At 44.0% G+C, this 24,726-nt stretch overlaps 1 protein-coding gene across 1 annotated transcript in view; it reads right to left on the bottom strand.

The window, feature by feature from the left end:
* LOC147884839 (uncharacterized) overlaps window positions 1-18,952 on the bottom strand; it is a 51,292-nt gene extending 32,340 nt beyond the window's left edge. Inside the window, exons 1-6 of the mRNA XM_087397707.1 lie at window positions 17,991-18,952; window positions 17,358-17,735; window positions 10,291-11,032; window positions 10,021-10,129; window positions 9,633-9,698; window positions 9,250-9,535 (exon numbers count right to left, since the gene is read on the bottom strand). Of these exons, the coding sequence (XP_087253833.1) occupies window positions 9,250-9,535; window positions 9,633-9,698; window positions 10,021-10,129; window positions 10,291-11,032; window positions 17,358-17,735; window positions 17,991-18,573 (2,164 nt within the window). The 5' untranslated portion in view covers window positions 18,574-18,952. The remainder of the gene's footprint in view (window positions 1-9,249; window positions 9,536-9,632; window positions 9,699-10,020; window positions 10,130-10,290; window positions 11,033-17,357; window positions 17,736-17,990) is intronic.
* Between the last annotated feature and the right edge of the window lie 5,774 nt (window positions 18,953-24,726).

Below are 24,726 nucleotides of genomic sequence, written 5' to 3'. Positions count from 1 at the left end.
AGTGGTAGTGGACCTCGATGTGCTTCGTCCGTGCGTGAAACACCGGATTGTTGGCGATCGCTATGCAACTCTGGTTGTCGCACATAACCACAGTCGCATCTTCTTGGGCCACATTCATGTCCTCCAAGATCCACCTGAGCCACAATGCTTCACATGCCGCTGTATAGGCAGCCCTGTACTCCATCTCTGTAGATGAAAGGGCGACAGTAGGTTGTTTCTTACTCAGCCATGACACAGCTCCTTATGAGAGTAAGAAACAATATCCAAAGGTCAATCTCTAGGTATCAATGTCACCTACCCAATCACTATCACAAAAACCTCCCAGCTCAATGCTTCTGGTATAAGTGATGCCGTAGGTGCAGGTACCCTTTAAGTACCTTAGCACCCTCATACTTACATCCCAATGAGCCTACTTGGGTGTGGCGGAGAACTGACAGAGCAATCCAACTACGTAGGATATATATGGTTGGATATTGGTGAGGTAAAGCAAACTCCCCACCAAGCGTCTATGTAGTGATGAATCAACCGGCTGAGATGGATCACGCACACTCAACTTCAAACCAGTTTCCATGGGAGTCACTGCTGCTTTACAATTTTCCATCTCAAAGCATTTGAGCAGTTCCCTGTAATATTTCTGCTATGAAATAAAGATACTACTCTTTCCCTGCTTCACCTCAATCCCAAGAAAGTAGTGAAGTATGCTTAAGTCAATCATTTCGAACTCCTCCATAAGAAGTCTCTTGATCTGAGCAATCTTCTTCGTATGATCCCCAGCAATGATGAGGTCATCCACATATAAAATCAATACCAGCCGCAAATCCCCCTCTGTGTTGAGATAACGATTTGCCTTTGATGGACTCCACTGAAGCCCGATCTTCTAAAAGAAAACATCTATCCGCTGGTACCAAGCTTTGGGGGCCTGTTTCAACTCGTATAAGGCCTTCTTCAGTTTGCGGACTATTGATGGGGATCTTGGAATCTGAAATCCTGGTGGTTGTGCCACATATATCTCCTCCTCCAAGTTATCATTCAAAAATGCAGACTTGACGTCCATCTGAAAAATAGGCCAACTGTGATGACCAATGATTGTCCAAATAGTCACCATCCTAGCTGTGGGGGTGAAGGTCTCGTCGAAGTCAAGTCCTTCTAACTGTGCATAGCCTTTCATCACCAATCTTGCTTTGTACTTGTCCAAGCTCGCATCTGACTTGAACTTAAGCTTGTACACCCATTTAGCCCCAATGACCTTACGCTTTGTTGGTTTGGGCACTAAATCCCAAGTGTCATTTTTCAAAATGGCATCCATCTCTGCCTGCATGGCTTCCTGTCATTCTGGAATATCCTTGGCCTTCTGGAAGGAACGGGGCTCCGCAAGCTGAGCTACCAAAGCATAGTTCACGGAGGAAGTCTTCATGTTTCGTTGAGACCGCTGCGCTCCGAAACTGCTCTCGGGAATATCTGTGACCCGTGACTCTGCTAACGTCTTCAATACCATTGAGGTAGCTTCTTCTCTCATGGAGGTGCTTTTGATGGAGTTGACTTGGAGCTGGCTCTAGAATGGCATGCTCCTCCTCCTCCTCCTCCTCCTTGGGGTCTTCACTCGGCTCCACCTCTCAGATGGTGACCTTGGGGCGGGGTAATGTCGAAAGTTCTAGAACCTCTTCTGTAGGCTGTGGCTTAGTCTCCTCAAAGATCACATCCCTACTGATAAGGATCTTCTTCTTTTCCGAGTCGAATAGGCAATAGGCCTTGGACTCTTCACTGTATCCCACAAAGATACAGCTTTGGCTATGGGGATCCAGCTTTGTCCGCTCATCTTTATGTACATGCACAAATGCTTTAGAACCAAAAAACCTTAAATAAGATATGGTGGGCTTCTTACCATAATAAGCTTCATATTGAGTCTTGTCATCAACAGCCTTGGTCTTGGTTCTATTAAGGATGTAAAAGGCAGTGTTCACGACATCACCCCAATAGGCTTTCAAGAGATTCCTCCCTCGCAACATGGTCAACCCTGTCTCTGTGATGGTCTTGTGCTTCCTCTCAGCAACTCCATTCTGTTGAGATGTGCGAGCTGTAATGAGCTGTCTCTTAATCTCGTGCTTCTTGCAGAATCCATTGAACTCGGTAGAAGTAAACTCTCCCCCTCTGTCGGTGCGGAAGGCTTTGATTACCTCCCCGCTCTCCTTCTCTGGGCTTCCAATCTTTGAATTTCTCAAAAGCCTGAGATTTCTTTGTCAGGCAGAATACCCACGTCATGCGACTGAAATCATCCACTAGTAGAAGAGAATACTGTGAACTCTTAGGAAATGAAGTCAATTTGAGTGACTTTTAGTGTGTTCTAGAGTAGTACTATACTACTTTATATCCTAGAGTGCCATGTGTCACTATGGGACTTATCCCATATACATTTAACACTTAGAGTGTGTGTGCCTATCCTATAAAGACATTGTACTTTCATTGTCATTTTCATCAAGCCTCATGCCTTTCTTAATCATGTAAGTACTTTGCTTAGTTGTATATTTCTTTCTCGCATTATTTCATTTCCATTATGCTTTCCTAGTCTTGTTTTTCCTTTCCATTCCATTCCATGTCCTAGTCTTGCATCTTCATATGGTATCAGAGCTAGACTATCTTCCAAGAGGTCGAGGACATTAAAGCCTCTCTCCCTCATTCCCCTTGAAGGAATGGCTTCTCCAATTCCATCTAGAGCTCTCTTCTCCACGCCATGATCGGCCACCTCTCTTCTCCTTCCTTCAGCTACATCTTTCTATGACCTGCGGACGATGTGACGCTTCTATCCGGATCTAGAAGAAAAATCACGGCTTTGTGTCTTCAGCAAAGTTGTAGAGGACCTTGAGTACTACAAATTTCGTTTTTACATCATTGCAATCTGAGTTTTCTATGAAAAGTTACAGCCCTTGCATGAAGTGACGAAATTTGTTTCTGCACGCAAATTTTGTTCTGGAGCTCAATGATTTGACAGCCCAAGCACATGCGGCTAGCTCAACATGGAGCTGTCCATCCTCTTCATCATTGGCCTCTGCTCCAACCGCCATTTGCTCCTTCTGCCTGACATTCTCTTGGAGCTGCTGCCCGCAAGTTGATGCCCGTATTCTGCCCGTCATTTCTTCCTCTCCTACATCTTCATTGTGCCCATCATTTTTTTTCCTTTTGCCCGCCATTTCTTCCTCAACCCTCCATTTCTCCCTTAGCTCGCTTGTGCCCTTGATTCTATCCATCACTCTTCTCTCTGCTAGCTACCAGCTTTATGGGTTCGCTTTCCACCAACTCTCTCCTTGTGGACAAATTCAAGGGGGACAGATTTCCCACATGGCAAACAAAAGTCCAACTCCTTCTCATGAAAGAGAATGTGTGGGATGCCATCGACGATGATGAAACACTTGAGGCATCAACGGAGCTTCAAACACGAAAGATTTGGAAGCAACACAATTCGAGGGCCATCGCAATCATCGGGCTTTGCCTAGATGATTAATTGATTCATCACATCCACTTCAAGTCCAAGGCAAAGGAGATTTGGGCACGCCTTGAGAATATATTTGGTAACAAGATCACCAACTCCAAGGTATTTCTGAAAATGCAATTTTATAAGCTGAAAATGGAAGAGTCTAATACTTTGAGTGCACATATAGCAAAAATTCAATCTTTAGTTCAACAACTCTCCAATTTGAAGTGTTGCCCAGATGATGAGGACAAAATGGCTGTCCTGATGACAAGTATGGAAGGGATTTCTCGCTTTGAGATTGCCCTTGAAGTACTTCGCATCGACTACATTCGAAGATATGGTATCTCTTTTGCTTGAAAAGGATCGCCGCAACAAAGAATCTCCATCCTATTCAGCGGATACTACACAGGCACTTGCCTCCACCAGCAAATGGAGACCTAGGCCATCGACTCCACCAGCACGAGGAAAGACATTCAAGCCATTCAAGTGCACTTATTGAAACAAGCTCGGTCATATGGAGAACAAATGTTACCAGAAGCTTGCTCAACAACAATCAAAGGATCATGCCAATTAGGTGGCATCCACCACTAGTGATGATGCAGAGGAAGATGACCCGCCGACACAGGATCATGCTCTTACAGTCTGTCTCCCGCATCTAGAGGATGATAGAGATCATGATTTTGCTTTCTAAAGCATAATATATCTGGGTACTCTGCCCTAGGGGTGTTTCCAAAAAAGGAATGCAATAAATCATGTGTGTTGAGTCAATAAAGGTCCTTTGCCTTGAATAGTCCTCCTAAAATGATGTATTTCTTTTATATTTTTGGTGTGTGGCTCCATGTTCCTCATTAGTCTTTGGAGCCAGGTGGGGATGTACTGTGGGACCCATGTGTTTTTGGCTTTGATAGGTCTATTTGTTGGTGCATTGGTCTCCTAGACCTCTAAGTTGATCATGCATCCATGCATGATGAGTCTTTGAGCCATGCTAGATGAGATTTCTATGTTATGCTCACTAGCCTCTAAGCCATGCTCACTTGCCTCTGAGATTGTGTGGGAGCCATGTCTAGTTCTAGACCAGCATGCACAGTTTTGATGACCATCATTGTCATGTTCTATTCTTGGTTCCATTCCAGTAGTCCCTCACCTTTCCTCCATGGGGGGGTCTTAGGAAATGGAGTCAATTTGAGTGACTTTTAGTGTGTTCTAGAGTAGTATTGTACTACTTTATATCCTAGAGTACCATGTGTCACTATGGGACTCATCCCATATACATTTGACACTTAGAGTGTGTATGCCTATCCTATAAAGGCATTGTACTTTCATTGTCATTTTCATCAAGCCTCATGCCTTTCTTTATCATGTAAGTACTTTGCTTAGTTGTATATTTCTTCTCGCATTGTTTCATTTCCATTATGCTTTCGTAGTCTTGATTTTCCTTTCCATTCCATTTCATGTCGTAGTCTTCCATCTTCACGAACCTACAAATGAATTGGTCAACATTGGGCCGCAGATGTCGGCGTGAACCAACTCGAGCGGCTTCTTGGCGCATGATGAGGCCTCCCGTGGGAACTGTCCCTGTGTTGCTTGCCTTCTATGCAAGCCTTGCATACACGATCATTGCCTGCAATCGGTGAAAGTCCATCCACCATCTTTGTCTTCTGCATCTCGGAGAGAGTGCCATAGTTGACGTGACCTAACCGCTCATGCCATAATCTGGATCTGCCATGGTCCCCGTGCACCAACTGAGTGTTGAGCCGATATAGCCCATGCTCCTCGACACCTTGAGCCACCACCTGTTCGTTTGCCTTGGATGTGAAGGTGACCTTGCCGTTGTCGAATAAGACCGCTATATTGTGCTTGTCCATCTTACTGACTGACAGCAGGTTCTTGCACAAATTCGGTACATACAGTACACCGAAAATCAACTCCTTGTTTCCTGCAGTCGTGATGAATGGAATACTACAAACACCCTTCACAGGACATGACCGGTTATTCCCAACAGTGAGCTTGGAATCGGGATGCGTATCTTCCATGGTTTTGAACCTTCTTCTTGTTGGACATGTGCTTTGAAGCTCCACTGTCCACATACCAACCTTCCTCTCCTTCACTGACTGAATAAGCGGAGCAATACTCAATGATGATGAAGAGAGCGTCGGTCGTGACGTTTGCCGATTCGATCTTTGGCTCCTCCTTGGACTTGGACTCCTTCTTGAGATCCGCCTTCTTCTTGCGGCACTCTTTAGCAGAATGACCAAGCTTCTCACAGTAGAAGCACTTCATCTGCCTCTTTTTCTCTGCATCCTCGGTCTTGCTTTTGTTCTTGGAGTCTTTGAACTTACCCTTGTCGGGCTTGTCCCTTGCCACGAGAGCCTTTTCGTCCGATTAAGTAAATAATTTTTCCCAAGGCTCTTCCTGCAATAGTAAAGACCCAAGCTCCTTGAAGGTGAGAGGCTTGGTCCTCTGTCCTGCAGTGACCGTAGTCACGAAACTCTTAAAACTTCGAGGCAACTTGTGTAAAGTCAACAATGCAAGATGACTTCAATCTACCTTTTGACCAACTAACACGAGCTGGTTCCTTACCACCTTGACTTTTGTCAGATGGTCATGCACATTGTCTGCCTCAGTCATGTCCAGATTGTACAATTGATATTGGAGCGTCAGAATTCGAGATGTATTGTCAGTTTCATACAAATCCTTCAGGATAGCCCATGCCTCTACAAATGTCTCGGCCATCTGGATGTGCAGAAGAACAAAGTCCACCGTGATCCCAATAATTAATGCTAGGGAGTGGGCATCTCTCTCTTCCCAATTCTCAAGCTCTTCACCATCCACTAGAATGACCATCTTCCCCTTGCTATCCAGCAAGTCTTCTGGTTTTACCTCCACCCCCGTTGTTAGCTTCCACAACTTCCGGGCCACTAGATGGCTCCGGATTTTCATCTTCCAAATCGGGTAGTTCGACCCATCTAGCTTCCCTGACTCTCCGAAGTTCCGGATGGTGAATGAGAGGAATCTAGAGGACGAGGAAGGAAGAGAAGGGGCTAAAGAGGCAACAGCAGAATCGTTGTCATCAATCCTTGCTGTAATAAAGAACAGTAAACTGAAACTGAATTTGCAGCGGAGAACTTGACCACGCAGCAAACCTGAGTGTAGATTGGAGTCGCCTACTTGCTGAGGTACTCCGATCTAGAGCTGTGAACTTGGCTCTGATACCATGTTGGAAATAGAGGATAGAATCACTCACACCTCACTCCCGATCTAGCTCATACAACACTCAGAGAGACGGAGAAACAGATAGCCAAAACTCAGATATATTCTTCCACAATCGTGGGCAGACAAAAGCTCAACAGGTGAGCATGTACAAACAGCCAAAGGATGCTGTCAAATGCTGAGCCACTTCTCTCCCTCTGTGCGCTTGCCTGTGCAAGGCTGTAAGTGCAGGTGATGAGAAATGAGGGGGGGGAGAGGGGGCTTTTTATAGGCCCTGCTTGGGGCCGGAAAAAACCGACCAGCAAGGGGTCGGCCCCCTGCTTGCGACCAACCTGTAGGCTGGCCTCCACCGATCTGGTTGGCTAGCTTGGGCCAGCCCTATAAAAGGGCCCATGTGCCCAGCACATGGGCTGCTGATGCAGACCCTAGGCGCCACCATTTCCAGCTCCATATGCTGCGTAGAAGGGCCACGCCCCTCTCCTTTGCTGCACGGGTTTCCAGCCTGGTAGGTACTCTGTCCCCTACCCCCCTACAGTCCCATGTCCCCCTTGTCCCCTCTAAATGGAGGCTCACAGGTGGGGCAGTGACTTTTCTTACAACATGTGCACACCCAGACTCCACTCAAAGCATGATCACTGAGGTTTTCCAGCCAGACAATACTGACCAACAAGACTCACGGGGGCAGTGGCCGTGGGGACATGAGCCAAAGACGGAGACACACCAGACTCACCAATGCACTGAGGCACAGATCACGATAGGGGACCTTACTTCCATACTTAATAGACCAGATGCACGACCCATAGGAGTGACTGTGGCACTTGTTCGCCGCAGAGTTACAGCCAGGAGACTTCAGCGGGCTATACCCTATCACAGGGTTTCTGCCACCACAGCCGCCTCACACACCACTGCCCCCCTCCCAAGGGGGGACACTCTCGCTGGCTTCCACTCAAAGAGTTTTCCCTTTTATGTACCAACGCCATTATGGGCAGGATTATGGATTATGGATTTTGTATTTGTCTTCGATGTTGATGCCCATTTAGTGGCTCTACCCATCAGTTCATTGGATCAGCTTCTTTAGTCTCATATACACTTTTTGGTCTTCTGAAGGCTTTTAATAGACTTTCTTTCTCTCTCCTTGGTTATCAATTAAACCCCTGCCCTCCCTCCCACCCTGGCACTCCCCCTTCCCTCAGTCAGGTCAGTGCTGCTGCCTCCATGTCCCTTGGGCTTGCTGGCCTTCCCCTGTGCACCCACCACCCTCTCTATATGCCTGCAGCCCATTACTGTGTTTCTTCCCTGAGCTGTCCTGTTGTGCACTCATTCATGCCAGCTTATGCTGCTTGCCACGGAGCTGTGCACTGGGATTGCATGACTTTCCAGTGCCCAGCTCTGCATGCAATTGTTGCCATGCATTTTGTTAGGGGTGGCACAACAGCCTAGAGGCTTGCCATGCAGCTGTCTGCAAGCCCACAGACCAACAAGAGGCAGTCAAACAGCTGATGAAGACCTACACACAACACCTTCAACCTGTGGGCAGCATCTATAATGAAAGAGCCAACAGCCATGCAGAACGCTGCAGACAATTAATCAGGATTTTGCAGCAAAATCAACCTTCGACATCACCATCACACAAAGTGGGCTGTCCATCAACATCAACAGTACAGAGAGGATTCAGAAAAGACAGCATGCTGTCACACCAACATCGTAACTATGATCAACATCAACATCCCAACAAAAGGGCAGTCCATCAACATCAACCACAAACATGGAAAGTCAGAGATTCAGGAGGAAAGCTTATGGTGCCATATCCCCATGGCTGTGCAAGAATCAGAGAAGAATCTGGTGCACCAGAAAAGGCATTTTAATGAAGGCAATTCAGTACACACATAAAAGCATACCTTGTGATGTGTATTTAGAATGTAGACGCCAGGACACATGGGCATAAAATACTTCAGGAGGAATTGATAACTAGAACAAACACACACTTACAACCTAGATGCACTAAAGACTTGCTAGTCAGGAATGCATGCTTAACAAGAAAAATGTTTTAAAATTATGCAGCAAGACAGGTATGACCACAAGCTTGGAAATCCAAAACTGTAAGAGGCAACGAAAACCAAAATGCAACAGTCTCATTGGTCATGGAAAAACCATGCTAAATCATCTCAATTCACCAGAAAGAGTACACGAAAGAGGACAGCTCTCAAGGCAGAATATGGGAACAGTTGGTAACCAAAGTGGCCTCACTAAAGCTGAATCACAAACAGCAGCAAAAAAGTATCATCTCTGAAATGAAGATGGTTGCAGGGATGGGAAAATTTGTACTTAACCTGATCTGGATGATGCATAATTATGTGCCATATCGGGTATTCATATGACAATACCATTTACCAAATAACAAATTAAGTAGTCCATCTACGAGAGAGGATCCAAACATTGATGCAGAAAATTTATATTTCAATGGACTTTAAGTTCTGATGAACTGTTGGATAATACCTACTACCTAGAGAGCAAGTGGTTATCATCATTAATGTGTACACTAATTTAAGGGGAGGAGATTCCTCTGTTCATACTTTGTCCTGTAGCAGAGAGTCTTTCAGCTGTCAAGTTGGGTTTTGTCCTCTGTATCCAACCTCTTTTTCTCCAGTTCTTCAAGTCAGGTGCCTTCTCTTTAGCATTTTGGCATGATTGTGCCACATGACGGTGGCCATGACAGGCTATAGGAACCTGAACCCCATCCCACATACGACAACGAAACTCACTGGCAAGCCTATCTGCACATGGATAGTGAAAACTGCGACGGCAGGTCTTGACACGGCACCCTAATGTGGCTCCAAACTCTCGACATCCAGTGCATGTCTGCATGGAACACATGCACATGCAATATCTCAAAACACTATAAACCTTTTAATAATATACACTGAATATCATCCAAAATATTAATTCTATACCCCACCAAAGATTTCCCACGTCGTACAGCATCCAAAAGCCCTTCAAGCCGGCCACCTTGCTCTTCGAAAACCTACGTGAAGATGAGAAAGCAGCTGAAAGATCTGGTATGTAAAGTCAAAAACCCATGTCAAACTTTCTATTCCACAAAGATAAAACATTTCCCTGAAGGTTCTACTTAATACTATCTTTTGGATAGATGACTCAATTCTCTGCATTGGAACGTAGATGCTTCCAATAGTCATTCACTTTTTGAAATACAGTGCCATATGCCACCTTGTACGGACCATTCCACTTGCTTTTGGCAGCTTGACAGATGAGTAACACAATATGACGCTGACTGACTATGTCTTCAATCCTAAAATAGAGAAGTGGTACTTTGTACAATCAGTTACCTCACAGGACCATAAAGCACACAGTTTGTGAACCATGCCACTGCGGGGAGCTTCTTCGTTCTTCTTGAATTTGTTGCCCTTTTTGGTTCGCAGCCCTGATTTCAATTTCCTTCCACGCAATGTCACCACTCAGGTTATATATGATATTTATATTCAACATGCATTGGCCTTGATACAGGCAAAATTCCTGTGCTACATTGCTAGTCACACCTTATGATCAAAAAGCCAGTCATGACACAACTTTATAGAGCATTAAAGGTAAGGACATACATTTGTGATTCAGGAGAACAACTACACTTATAAAGGCGTGCCCCACAGCACCATGCATACCATTCGCCCAAGAACAAGGATGGACCTTTATGGCATAGGTCACATAAAATATCAACGTCCCACATCCGTGGCCCAGCTATCACCAGTTTATTTAGAAAAGCTTTCTGGACAATCACTTTACCACCACCAACATCAACGGGATCTCCAATTTTATTCCCAACCTTCATGGAGTCTTGCAGATGTGAAGGAGTCCTGTGGACCATTCTCTTTTTCCTTGCTTTGAATCCTTTGAAAAATTTTCCTCGATTTTCATCTGGACATAATACATTTTGGCCTCCTATTTCGATTGCCGAATTGCCCACCAGTAAAGGTAAATTCACACACTCATTTTGAGTAGCGCCCATATCTTGTACAATGCCAACCCCCATATCTTCTACAATGCCGATTGATCTGTCACCTTTTGATGACTTTCCTTCACAATAATTGAGACTTTTGGCCACACCGTCTACAAGATTCAAATCAGGGCCTTCATATTTCAACTGCAACCCCTGATCCTCTGAAAAATTAATCATTTCTGGCTTTTCATTTTCTTCGTCCTTGGTATATTCATCTTCAGTATCATCCAAAATTACAATCTCTGATCCTAATTGGCAGCTGACAGCAACACGTGAAGATTCTTTTGCAGATTGTTTTATGAGGGCTCCATCTTTTACCTCTTTAGAACAAAAGGTAGAACCGACGACTGCAAAAGATGAAATATTTTAGATCCTTGTAAAAACATAATTCCCTGATGTGAACCCCAAGGAAGTCTATACTACTTTTATTTTCTATTTTTACTAACACTGAGAAATAATAAACACGTGTAACTAAGCAAAAAAAGTTTTCTGCCTCTCAAACTTTCTCTGTGTAATCTTATATGAAGTATCTCTCCGAAGCAACATTGAGACCAAAGGAACAACAGTTCTATATGGAATGATCCATATACACATGATAAGAAAAGATGCCTTGAAAAATACAATGAGAGACCTTACAACTCGCTTCACAAAACCTTTATGGAAAACATCCCAAAGGAATTCATATAAACATAAATGTAAGATGAAGAGAGAAAGCAGGAATAAAGATATAAACCTTATGTACTAGAAGTCCCTTTTGATAGATAAACAGAGACCAATAAAGCAAATCAAGGTATTCTCTCAATACAAGGAAATGTACTCAGAAAAACGATCACAAAACACTTATATATACGTAATTCTTACTCTATTAAGACCTCCCATAGGCATGTGGACAGGAGATGGCATGACCCATGCCCTAGGAGAGGTGGTGTTCGGGAAGGACGGCAGGGGTGTTTGGAAGGAAGGGTGGCCCCACAGGAGCAGGAGGGCAGGAGTAAAAGATAATGCCACACTGGTAAACCTATAATCTCAAACAGAGCATTCTGAGTTCAGCACTTAATATGACAGGACATGGCATGACCCGTGCCCTAGGAGAGGTGGGGTTTGGGAAGGTGGCGTGGGCAAGACAGGCAGGGGCGCTTGGAAGGAAGGGTGGGGTCAGGGAGCAGGAGGACGGGTAAAAGACAATGCCACAATGGTAAACCTATAAACTCAAACAGAGCATTCTGAGTTTGGCACTTAATATGCAGAGGAAATACAGGGTAGATTTTTAAAATAGAACGAGTATTTTAAAAACTGGAAAATCAAACCACTGGGGAAGAATTTCCTCCCCTTCACGAATTGCTCCTTTCCCACATGGATCCCCACTATAAACCCCAAGTACTCCCACCCAAGCCTCCCTTGCTGCATCTCATTATTTAGTCACTCCATCTCTGTCTCCCTTCCTTGGATATGTGCCCCCTCCCTCCCCTTGATGTCATCCTCTTTCTGTTTTTCTGCCTCGCACTTCATTCCTTTCTTTACTCTCACAGATATACCCCTCTCAACTAAGTGTGATGAAAATCGTGATAGTGAGGGATTGGCACATGGATAAGATTTATTCGAGCCCTCTCCTCAGCTGTTCCTTCCCCCTCCTCAAATTCTCCTGTCCTTCCGCTCTCCCTGGCCCTTGCCAATCCTCTTTGCTGTCCCACCCTTTTCCACTTGGGCCCTCGTATGAGAGACTTACAGGCAGAGGAAGGAGGTGAGCAGCACCATTGAGTCCTGGGATGAAGCAGGAATGCCCCTTCTAGCCCACTGTGTTTGGCCTTTACATCAATGAGTTAGCCTCTTTCCTGGACACACTAGGTGGTCGAGGTTCGAACCTGGCACAGACTGCCATACCTATCTTTATCTTGGTGATGTGGTGCTAATCTCAGACACAGATGCACTTGACAGCTTTGCAAGTCTTCTGTGAGAGCAAAGACATATGAAGGTCAACCTGAGTAAAACCAACCTGACAGCTTTGCAAGCCTTCTGTGAGAGCAAAGAAGGTCAACCTGAGCAAAGACACATGAAGGTCCACCTGATTAAAACTGGTTATGATCTTCAACACTAACGAAGCTGAGCTTAAACACGAGGCTTTCACACTTGCAGGGGAGCTGGTTGAGATAGTCAAAGCATATGTATACTTGGGCATTTTCACAGGCCCCAAGTGTACCATTAAACCGCAGCACAGGCACATTTGACTAGAGGGCATGCCTCACTGTCAAGATTGGAGAGATAGTGTCTCCAGGCACATTTCTATCACATACACAAGATAAGGCAGTGCCTGCTTGTGAGCCCCATCAGGGGACAACAGGCCTGCCTAGGGAATTTTTTGCTTGTCGTGATATTATGCCCTATTTTAGGGCAGGCACCTAGGGATAGAGAGGATCCTTCTAAGGTTGTTAATCAGGGCTGTGAGGCCCTATTTAGGAACAGAAATAGCTGTAGGTGGCTGCACTACAGCAGCCCACACTGTATGGGAGACTGACCCTACAGTGGCCATTTATAGGCCAGTAGTAGGTCGGCCAGCAAGCAGGCTGGTAGGCAGAAAAAGGTCGCCAGAGCAGGTCAGCCACCGCTAATCTGGGTTGGCCAACAGGCTCAGTCAGCCAGCCAGTTTCAGGACTCTTCCAGCCCCTTATATGAACTTCTCCATCCCAGCCTCTCTAGACTCTTCTCCCCCCACTTTCAGTGCCTCTCCTCTATCATTCCTGACTAGCCTTGCCTACCAAAACCTCTCCCTGAGGTGCATGAAGCAGGAGTTCTGGTGCCAGTGGTTCCTCCAAATTGTTGGAACCCAACAGTGGATGCTTGCTTTCAGGTTCACGATTTTGTTGCTGCAATATATATACAGTCAGTCTACTGTGTACTCTGAGGCGATTGCTGAGTTGAACTAGTGTAGTAAAGTCGCGTGAACTTTCTATCTCGGGCAAGTCTTTCTCTCTGTCCTTTTACATGGTATCAGAGCCCCAGATGTTCAGATAGCACTCGGTTCAGCAAGTTTCTCAGAGCCAGCTCCTTTCTTCTCTTTTCTACTATTACTGGTGTAGAGTGTAGGGTATTTCTGTGGCAGGTAAGGCATCATCGCTTAGATTCACAGAAGCAAGCATGCTTGACAGAGCGAACTACCCATTTGGAAGTTCAAGGTAAAGACTCAGCTCATAGCCAGGAAGCTATGGAAGGTGCTGATCACTTTATTTCACTTTTTCTCGCTCCTCACCAAGTACTGCGAAACGAGCTGCAAGGCATTCATTGCTGCTTGAGTAAAAATAGAACGATGAATCAATGAAAGTTGACCACGCTTCCTTAGAGCATTCTCAAAGTCTCTAATCCTTGTCTAATATTGATTCATTGGCAATCAAGAATGATTGCCAATGAATCAATGAAAGTTCACCACGCTTCCTTAGAGCATTCTCAAAGTCTCTAATCTGCTAAGTCTATATTGTTTATAAAAACAAAAAATAAAACAACTCAATTTCAATGCATAAAACATCCCAAACATCAGATTGGAGAACGCACCTTAATCTAGATAACACACATACCATCATAGATAAAAAGTCATTCTTCATACCCCTCAAAGACCTAAAGGAAAGATAGAGAATGAGATACACATAGACTAAAGATCATTGGTCTCTGGCAAAAGACCTTACTGAAATACAAAACATCTGCTTGAGAGATGGTTCAAGTATAAGTATCCAACAGTATAATTAACTCGACTCTGCCCATATTCATATTCAAATAAACCTCAACAGTATAATTAACTCGACTCTGCCCATATTCATATTCAAATAAACCTAAACAAAGCCAAACATGTGCTCGAAACAATACATTGCCTTCATAAGGACAAACAAAGCCAAACATGTGCTGGAAACAATACATTGCCTTCATAAGGACTCATGGAAGACTCGTGCCCTGTCATCATGTGGTTTGGATATTATTACTATTTTTACACTTACACTATATTGGGGCTCACTTAAAGCCCATTGATATAAATATTAAGCCAAAACGAAGAGAAAGACAGGAACAACTGCAGATGAGAGGAAAAGGGAGAATGAGTGAACATTTCCCCGGGGGGCGGGGGGGATGAGTGAGCAAGGTCAACTTCTCGGACATGCTCCCAAAGTTGCTGCTGTATATAAGCCTTGGTGGGGGTCCCACAATGAGGTCTGCTGAGCCCAAACAAAAAGTGATCACCGGAGGGGTGGCATGCAACTCATGCTTCTCTTTATGTACTGCCCACAAAAGTACTTCCTTGGACTATACAGCTTTCTGGAGTAGGTAGCGAATACCACTGAGCTAAGATAATAGGGCAGCATGGCAGGAATTTGCAGATTTGTTGTCATGATAATATGATTTAAGATGAGTGTGGAATCAGAAGAGCAAGGTTTTTTTTTTTTTCAAAGAAAGGAACCTTCTATTAATGCTTGAAAGATTTCATACAAGACAACAGCCCCGAAGGTGCTGAGTATGAAAAAAACCGGAAAAGGCTGAAAGAAAAAACCGGCCTGTTCCAGAGAAGTCCAGCTCACTGCCTAGGGGATCTCTGGAACTGGAGCTAACAGCCAAGTGGGGGGACTATACAGCCAGCGAATCCCTCGCGGAGTGAAGATGTAGAAAACACCTGTAGGCCAAGCCTTGCAAAAACGAGCATGCCTCTCAACAGTCGCCCTGGAGCCTAGAGTCCCACATTCCCAGGTGGACCGTAGAGTGTAAATGATATCCTGCCAGATGGCAACCAAGGTAGCCGAGGGTGGAACCGGGTGCTCTCCCATCACAAGACTGCACCGAGCCACCCAAGTGTTCCAAGCCGTGATGCTGGCTACCACCTCCAAACAGTCCTCCCTAGGAGAAGGAGGAGCTAGGGTGTCAGGGGGGACTGCCTCGTGGAGTGCAATCCTCTGAGTGCTCTGACCCTGTATCCGGTAGGCTGGGGAGATCTAGAAGAGCAAGGTTTAAAAATGCCAGCTGACTTTTCATTGCGACATGATCCTGCTCCAGTGTCTCCCCTCCTGTTGTCCTCACCACCTCGTCTCTCTGCTCCTATTTCTCCTGGCCCTCCTTCCCCTCCCTTTGCTGCCTCTCCTCTCGAGCTGTCCCCCCTTTGCTGCCTCTCCTCTTGGGCTATCCCCCCCTCCTCCCTTGCAGCCTCCCTCACAAGCTGCTATTCACAGCTGCTGCTTTCCCACTGACTTTCCTCATTTTGCCTTCAGCCCCAGGCTTGCCCCACCCATAGTTACCAGGGAACAGGAATGTTCCAGGAAGGGGGGAACCGGAATGCCATATCATATGATGCATCATTAGATGACATAAAAATATACCAAAATACTTTTAAAACACACAAAAACCCATAGAAAACTGAAATGTATATTCATGAAGATCTTTAAGAAGATGTGGGCTGAGAGAAGTTAGAAGGGGGAGCAAGGGCTGAGTGGAGGCTTGGAAGGCTAGAGTGCAGCTTGAGAGCAGTAAAGAAAGGCAAAATGGCAAATAGTCAGCAGTTTTGACAGTCCTGCGCAGTGCCACCAGCCAAAACACCGTCGACACGGCGTGAACGCTTTCGCAACACATTCCAGGAACAAGGGAACGCATTGCCCCGGCGTTCCATCTATGCAGCCCGTTTTGCCCATGTTCCAGCCATTCTGGCTCCCGCCGGCTTCACTGATTTGCATTCTGCCCATTCCGGAAGGGGGAAAGGCATTCCCTGGTAACTATGACCCCACCTCCCATTGCCCCCCCCCCCCCCCCCTCCTCTTTACTGTAGCCACCTTATGGATTACTCCTCTTTCCCTTCACCCACAACTCTTTCACTCCACATCTTGCCTCCCTTGTGCTAAGAAAGATAATAAATTTCCCTATACATATGGGGATCAAAGGGGTAGAAATTTCAAATAGAACGCCACAAAGAGCCCTGTACTGTGGACTTTGTCCTTAGCAAAATCCAAGACGGGCAAGTGAGGATGATCACATGCCATCATCTGTGAGGAGACAGAGGATACCACACTCTCGTGCTAATGACTCTGAGAAAACTCTCACTGCAGTCTCATGCAGTATGCTGCAGACGTCAAATTTACAATAATCATGGTCCACCTTACATTCCAACAGTATCTTGAGCCTGTTACTGGAGTTCCCTCTCCTATGTTTAGGTGTGCTGAAGTTTACATGTATTGAAAGCTAACACTGAATGTGTCAAGGATCCAAAGGATTCGCATGCTCATCGCTTGCCTCCCAGTCACTTCCCTTTTCTAGGGATGCATGCTTCAAAACCTGGTTAGACTACTGATGGCATCCAGAAAATCAGTAAATGTGTTCATATTATCAACCATCCCACCAAGTCCTTCAACGGGTCTCATTTGACATACTGTGTCAATGCTCTATGAATGCAAGATACAGTGTAAGAGGACATGAAGAAGCACGTCCCAAAGGATGACTCATGATGTACTACATGTTAACCTTCGAGCTGTTATACATGATGTCAGATTCTTCAGGACCAAAAGGCCATACAAAATATGAGTTCCATTGCAACTCTAACCCCCTACTTTTGAAGAGCATAACAGCATGAAATTCATCAAGAATCACAAAGCAACTGAAGATGCCGACAAGAAAGGAAAACAAACTAAATTTCATAACTAATTTACAAGATTGACAAACCTTCATGCTGAGGATGCTCTTCCACGTGAGATTGGGACTGACGACACAGAGCAGGCCCTTCCAACAAACTGCAACATGAAGGGATTGGAAGCTCAATTGCATCCTCTGCTTCCTTCACTGCAATGTTCAGGTCAATGTCTTGTGTCACCTTAGACATTGCGGACATTGAGCACACAGGGAGACTGAGCTTGAAATCATCACAACTACAATCCTGGACTCTTGGCTTGGGTGCCTTTGCAACATTTAATGATAGATCCAGCCAATCCCTTTCTTGTCCTTCCAGCTTTGAGTCCTTGACAACAAGCTCTGATCCCACTATGCCACCTGTAGGTACACACGGTTTCCTTCTCTCACTGGGTTTGGCATCAAGATAAGGATCTGCAATGGTAGAGCAAAATTTAGTCTTGGGAAAAAACTCTTTTGCGAACTGCAAAAGCCTTATAATTTAGAGTTTGTACATTAGCATACAACAGAGCCATTTGACCAGACAATTTTTGCACCTACCCTGGATCAGAACATCTCCTCACCTTTGCAATCCTGATCAACTTACTAGTAAGCTAGAGGTTTCTCGCCTGGAAAAAATAATTTCAGAATTTACAGTGGTCGGAAAAACGTGTCTTTCTAAAAACTAACCATCATCATGACAATTATGGTGATGTTTGTGATAATTCCTCGTTGAATCTTCGACTTCATGTTTGGCCTCCAGGACACTATCATTAAACGAACCGTGCCTGCTATCAGCATGAGACGTTTTGCAACAACATCCGGATGAGTTACTCTGTACATGCTTGTATTTTCTCTTCCTATCTTGGAGTTTGAGCTTGTCGTCTACGTTCCTCTTTCTTTTAAATCTACCATGCTTCTCATACTCCCTGCTTTCACTCTTTTCTCTTCTATGAGATCGTTCCCTGCTTTTGTGTCTGTGCTTGCCTCTCCCATTGCTTCTGCCTGGATGTCGTGATTTAGACCTCTTTATTCGTTCCTTCAAGACTGCATTTCTGCTTCTGGAGGAGTGCCTGCTGTATCGACCACTGTGTCCCGTGAGTTTCTTGAGCTTCTTGAGTCTCTTGAGTTTCTTTTCTATTCGTTTTATTCTAATTAGATGCCTGCTGCTTCTGCTGCCACTGCTACTACTCCTGCAACTGCTACCCCGGCTGCAACTGCTGCCACTACTGCCGCTGCTACTCCGGCGGCTGCTTCTCGAGGATCTTGGCATTGTTGGCCTCTATCAAACTCTAAATTCGCCAGAATTATACGGGACAAGTATCAGGCCAAAGACGTCAATAACCCAGAGGATACATGCACTTACGACGCGTGGTATATTCCCCGAGAACCACACGTCCGTCAAGGCCTGAGCATATGTTACATTTCCGCCCGAGTTACCTTCCGACTGGGCACTATTTCAGTGTTTCCTACCGTAATAGCGATGTGCGCGGAGTACGCTTGAGCGCTCTAATGGGTGAGTAGAAGAATAGCTTGGGTGAAGAGAGTTGAGCACAGGTCGGAGATGGTACAAGATACTGTGGCAAGCCTTCTTGTCGACCAGGAAAAGTACGTGCTGCAACAGTGGCAACTGGTGGGAAAATGGGTGTTTGAGCTTGAGACAACCGATTACTATGGCCGTATTCACGCTATATCGAGTGAAACTAGATTGGCAAGCACCAGCTGTGGCTCCATTGCGATCAACCCACATACCCAAATCAACATCTTGGTAGATCTGGGGGATGGAAACTCATTAGCGAGTGAATATATATCACTGAATGTACAGTGTACTGATTACCCGAGAGGCACCTTCACGATCGATCATCCCACCATTATTAGATTATTTAATGAGCTTCATTGAGACAATCTTCAGATTCGATGATAAATCAAGCTCTTCACAACAAGAACATCTCGGATTCTGGCTGGGGTGGCGCATCATCATCACAACTGGGCTGGCGCATTTAAGAAAGGAATCAATCCTCATTGCGCAATTTATTGCAGCCTGTCCTCCTCATTCAATCATCAATGATCATCATACGTAATAAACGACAGAAAATCTTGCAATCTCGTCCGAATGTTCCAATTTGAATTTTTGTTTTTGGTGCTCACATCTCATCTCATTATTAGAAGAAGTTCATAGTGGGGGCATATATTTTTCTTGGGTGCTCAAATCTCTGTGTTCGCCCGCACGAATTTGCATTTGCCTCTCACTCCTCTTGATATGATCACCGAAAACAATAGCTGAGAGTTGTAACTAAGAAGCACTGTCGTTGCTGAACAAAGTGAGAGATTGCATGAAAATTGCGGTGGCATCAAGCAACCATTGGTGTTTCACGAAGTGGCCGAAAGCATTTTCATATCGTGTGTTTTCTTCTCCCATGGTGTGCAAGGTCCACCTTAAGAGTAGGAGGTTTTGCTTATCTCGGAGGCTTGTGTGGATGTATAATGGAAGGTGCTCAAGGAGGACTGAAGAGTCTTGGGAATCTTAGGAGGGGCCAGAGACAAGAAAGACTTAAAACTCCTTCAAATCTGGTGAGCGGCCGAAGGCCATGAGCTCCGATCACTCGCCAAATTCCCAGGTTCTCTTCCCTCATAATGGACGGCAAAGAGAGGGTTAAACAGTGGACCACGGGTGAGGCTTTTAGTTGCAAAAGTTAACTTGAGGATGGGTTAAACTAATTGTGGGTGGGTTTACATTAGGGAGGTCATATTCCCACTTTGAAAGTTTGCCGATCAGACGGTCCATATTCAATCTGGGCCTATCTCGGCACATGATGTCTTGGTGGGTTGTGTGGGTTTTAACACAGTGCTTTCTTTCTCTAGCTCTCTTATTTGCTCCGATACATTGTGTCAATCGCCAACAGTGAAATTTGTAGTTTGTCTTTGGAATCTATAGAGTGTTGTTCCATGTTTTATGGTTTGATAGGAAAGTAGTCAATTGTGTCAAATTGATTCTAGGCCTATTATGAATGCTAATGCCTGTTTTATGGTTTGATACAAGAGTAGTCTTATAGTGTGGCATCGATTGCAGGTCAACATAGCAAACATAATTGGGCGCTTAGTCCAATGTACCTCTCTCTTTGCTTTGAGAAAGGGTTTGCTAGGAGATAGGCTTTGCGGACACGAAGAAACAAGCTCGAAAGGGTTTACTAAAAGCTAGGCTAAGCGAAACATTGGTCTTTGGCATTCTATGTGGTTTCCTAAGAAATCCTATGGCCTGGGTTAACAAAGAGCAGTGGTTGTGTGATTTTCTTAGCTCTGCTGCCAATGCAATGCTTCTGGCTACGGCACTTAAATCACTGTCTATTCGTTTGGCTTCATTATTTAAATCACTGTGTCTATTCGTTTGGCTTCATTAGTTAAAGTGTTTGTGATCTGCATATGGTTTGTCTTTGATCAGTTCTTTGTTTGCGGGGAAACTCCTTGCTATGTGGTTTTGTTAGCTATTGTTCTGGTAAAGCATGTGTCCGACTGTTTTTAACTATGTTATTCTCATCTAGCTAGGTGTTTTGTGTGGCTTAGCTCTTCTATGGTGCCGCATGTGTAGGCTTGTTGATGATTTAGCATACTCAACACGCCTTCAAACCCATGCTCTTCTTGCAAGAATTTAGTTTTCAAGAAACAATTGCAAAAACTGAATCAAATTAAACTTCGAACTCTTGATGTTGCACTTGATTCTACACAGTGAGACCTTGGTCCTCAAGTTGCTTACATATGCAAGATATGCAATCAATTCTTCAATGTAGGTAGAATACCAAATCTATTTGCAAGCTCGATATCGTGAATACCAAATATATTAGCAAGCTTAATCCAATTTGGCGAACTCATTGTAGTGCTACTTACAAAGAAAACAACGTGATCTTTAATGATGGATGAATTAACCACATTACTTTGCTACCAGAGAACAAACGTCCACATGACACACTTGTTTAGCCTGATAGCAAGCTTACCTATGACGATGACATTTAGACAGACACATTCCTTCATGACTTGTATGCATCACAACAAGTTGTCCACTACAATGACTCAATAATGCATCTTGCACCATTCACAGGGTATTCTTCAATTAGTTGATTCAAAGACGTCTTCTATGAAGAGTTGTCATTTCCAACACAATTCTTCGAACAAAGTAGAGTGTTTCATCACTTTATGTAACCAAAGTGGGAGCTAATAAACCAATATGAATATTTGCAACAAACATTGAGAATCTCTTCTTCAAGACAATGAAAATAATGACATCAAAAGCCTCGTCGGCCAATTGGGTGCATGTACAAAAAGTGCAATTACAAGGAAAGAAATTTAATGCGAAGGATGTTTGACAAGATACAAAAACATTAACCAATTACTCAATTCAAGGATAGGTTATAAAGACTTTGAAGCTCTCCGAATATACAACAAATTACAAAGAGAATTAAGAAGAACATCTTTATATATCTGTCGATAGCAATCAACTACATTCTGCAGTGCTTAGATAGATCACCACCATCACAAGGGTTGCAAAAAATTTAATCTGCCATGTAGATATGTCTTTCCAAAGCCACCCTCATGGAAAACTTGCATTCTACAACCACTTGACAAGACATAGAAGTTCACCATGTAGATGTTGAAGCACTAGCAAGAAAAACCGTTACCTATCTACAGGATCTCCAATACGATGCAACTATTTCCTTTGATAAATGACTACAATTATTGCTGCAGACCACGAAAGTACACTACATCGAAGCACAAAATGTTGATTCTAATGAGAAGAGAGCAAAAATATATCTACACCAATAAGTCCATGCTAAGTTTTCTTCATTATTGGATGCCAACACAGATATACAATTCATCATGGTGCGGCTAAATACTAGTACTTCCTACATGACAAATGTCGATACAACAACAAGCAAAGCCATGAAAGAAGCCTTTGATTATTGTAGTAAAAAAACCTTAACACATTTGAGCACTTGCAAAATCTTGGGAACACAATGACAAACACATGAGAATTGAGCTTACATTAAGCCGCATACATCGCAATATTGCTAGCGCTCACAAGCTCCTCAATAGAATTTGTTTTCATCAATACCAAATTTCAAGAAAAAAGAATGCTATTTTTGGAAAGAAAAGTAGCCTTCCAAACCTTGCTTGATGACAACAACAACATCTTCTCTGAAGACATCATACAAAAGTATTGCAAGTGTTAAAGTGAATCTTACGAATAGCAACCTTCTTGTTTCTCATATCCTATGCCTTCAAAAAATAAAGAACACTGATACAATGCAATCCTTGCTACCGTCATTCAATGCACTATCTTGCTTTGGCAACCATGGCCTCTCGCTTCTCTAGATCCACAAAATGTAATCAAGTAATCTGCCTTGGTTAACATTGTCACATTTTCCACTTTCCTGCATAATGCATAATGCACTCATGGATTTTACTAGGAGTTGCCTTGGATCTGGTGGCCAAGAGGATTGTAAATACTAGGAACAAGAGTGTAGAAAAGATAGGAAGAGATTGAGAACATAAGGTTGGACCTCCCTTCAAAAGCTAGCAGGTATAGAAAGCCAAAAGTTTGAGTTTGGTCTCCATTTGTTGCATGCAAGTTTTGAGGAATAGAAGCTCTCTCTTTTCCCAAGAGTTGTGTATTGTGTTCTTCTTTCTTCTTACCTTTAGTGAATGCCACTCCCCCCCCTTCCCCTTCTCTTGCCTCTTGCTTCCCATCCCCTCTCTCTCTCCCTTCTCCCCCTTCCTCTCTTGTGGATTCACTCTTGCAACAACTCCGAGAGCCATTTGAGTGGCACCTATGGACCTTCATGCTTGCATAGCTCCATAAGGAGTATCTTGGAATAGGAGGCTCCATTAGCACACTTCTAAGATCCCCATGACATGTGAGTCACCACCAAGACTACACATTTTCGGCGCCATTTCCGGGGAGTTAAGGGGTATGCTTTTGCTTGCATGTTCTTTTGCTGTTATTTCCCATTGCCCAACACTAAGTAGCTAGGTAAAAAGTAGTTGGCTTTGGTATTTTGGAAATGTATGAGCTAATAAAAGAGGAAAAGTGGGTGAGGAAAGAGAAAGAGAGAGTCAATTGAGTTGTTTGGATGCTTTTTGAGGTTTCTAGTTGTACAAATCTAGGAAAAGGTAGAGGTGATCATGGCTAAGCATTGTATGCTATCAATCCTCAAAGAAAAGCTGAAAAGTGATGATTGGGTGAGTGTTTCAAGGTTTGTAAATAACAAATCGTCATCTTTTCTAGAAAAACACTATATTTTGCTTCAAACTCCGCCCTAGGACTCCAAACCCTACACAAAAACCCTTGAAACCCAAAAATCCATCGGTGATATAGTCTAGGGAAGACACGCTAGGTTAGCACTATCCCCGCGCATGCGAAATAGTGTTGACCACGTTGAATTAGTTGAATTAACTTTGAGTAGTTTGACACTCCGACATCTAAAAGGATCTTCTAGTTGGCACATTAAATGCACAAAATCTAATCCAAAATAGGAGTCAACTCGTAATTCAATGCACGTTGAATTAATAACTCAATGCACACTAAGTTAGCAACCCAACGCACGCTAAATTAGGGCTGATTTAGTGCATGCTAAATTAGTTGGTCATCAATGTAAGTGTGAAATTTGAACTGAACTTTATCATTGTGATTATTAAGTGGTCAACCATACACTATGCACCAACCACTATTTTGAACTGAACTTTATCATTCCACTAAGTATGCACGAACCACCCGAACCATTGAGCTAAAACTCAAATATTGATAAAAGGGATGAAATTTTTAATTGATTAAACTAAAGGGAAAGATCATAAATTAAGTACTCTTGAAGACTTATGATGATCAAGATAAATGCCAAATAAGTTACAAGCACTGAAAATTATCATTGGGACCTTGAATTTGGAAAAAAAGGACATCTCGCCGAATTAAACTTAACCCAGTGCACGTTGAGTTATTATGCTAGTGCACGATGGGATAGTAATCCAATGCATGGTGAATTACTAGGTAGTTGATTGACACTAGTAGGTTGACCTGCCTGCTAGTGCTTGCCAAGGTATCCATCTGCACCGTTCCACCTACATGCACCTAAGGTCTGGAAGGGTGCTTGCATTTAAGCCTGAACTAGAAGATGGTGCTTCCAACAACATCCTGTCCATCCAAGTGCCTAGCTTAGCAATAGTTCAATCCAAGAATTCTCCACTGAGCTCACATTCTATACATGGACCATCCCAAGTTAGTATCTCTAGCTTAGAAGATTCCATGAGTTTTGATGAAGAAAAGGGTGAAAGCTTAGAAGTTTCCATGACCTACAACCTTTTATACTCCTCCAAAAAAACAACCTACTTATGGGGTAGTGCCTCCCCCACCAGTAAATCCTCTTGCACTATAGACGGTGCT

The sequence above is a fragment of the Dipteris shenzhenensis genome, chromosome 26, assembly GCF_047967505.1.
Source record: "Dipteris shenzhenensis isolate YYH24624 ecotype China chromosome 26, Dip_SZ_1.0, whole genome shotgun sequence".
NCBI classification, from domain to species: Eukaryota; Viridiplantae; Streptophyta; class Polypodiopsida; order Gleicheniales; family Dipteridaceae; genus Dipteris; species Dipteris shenzhenensis.
Note: the sequence above shows the minus strand (reverse complement) of the source record. Positions and strands in the feature narration are given on the sequence as shown.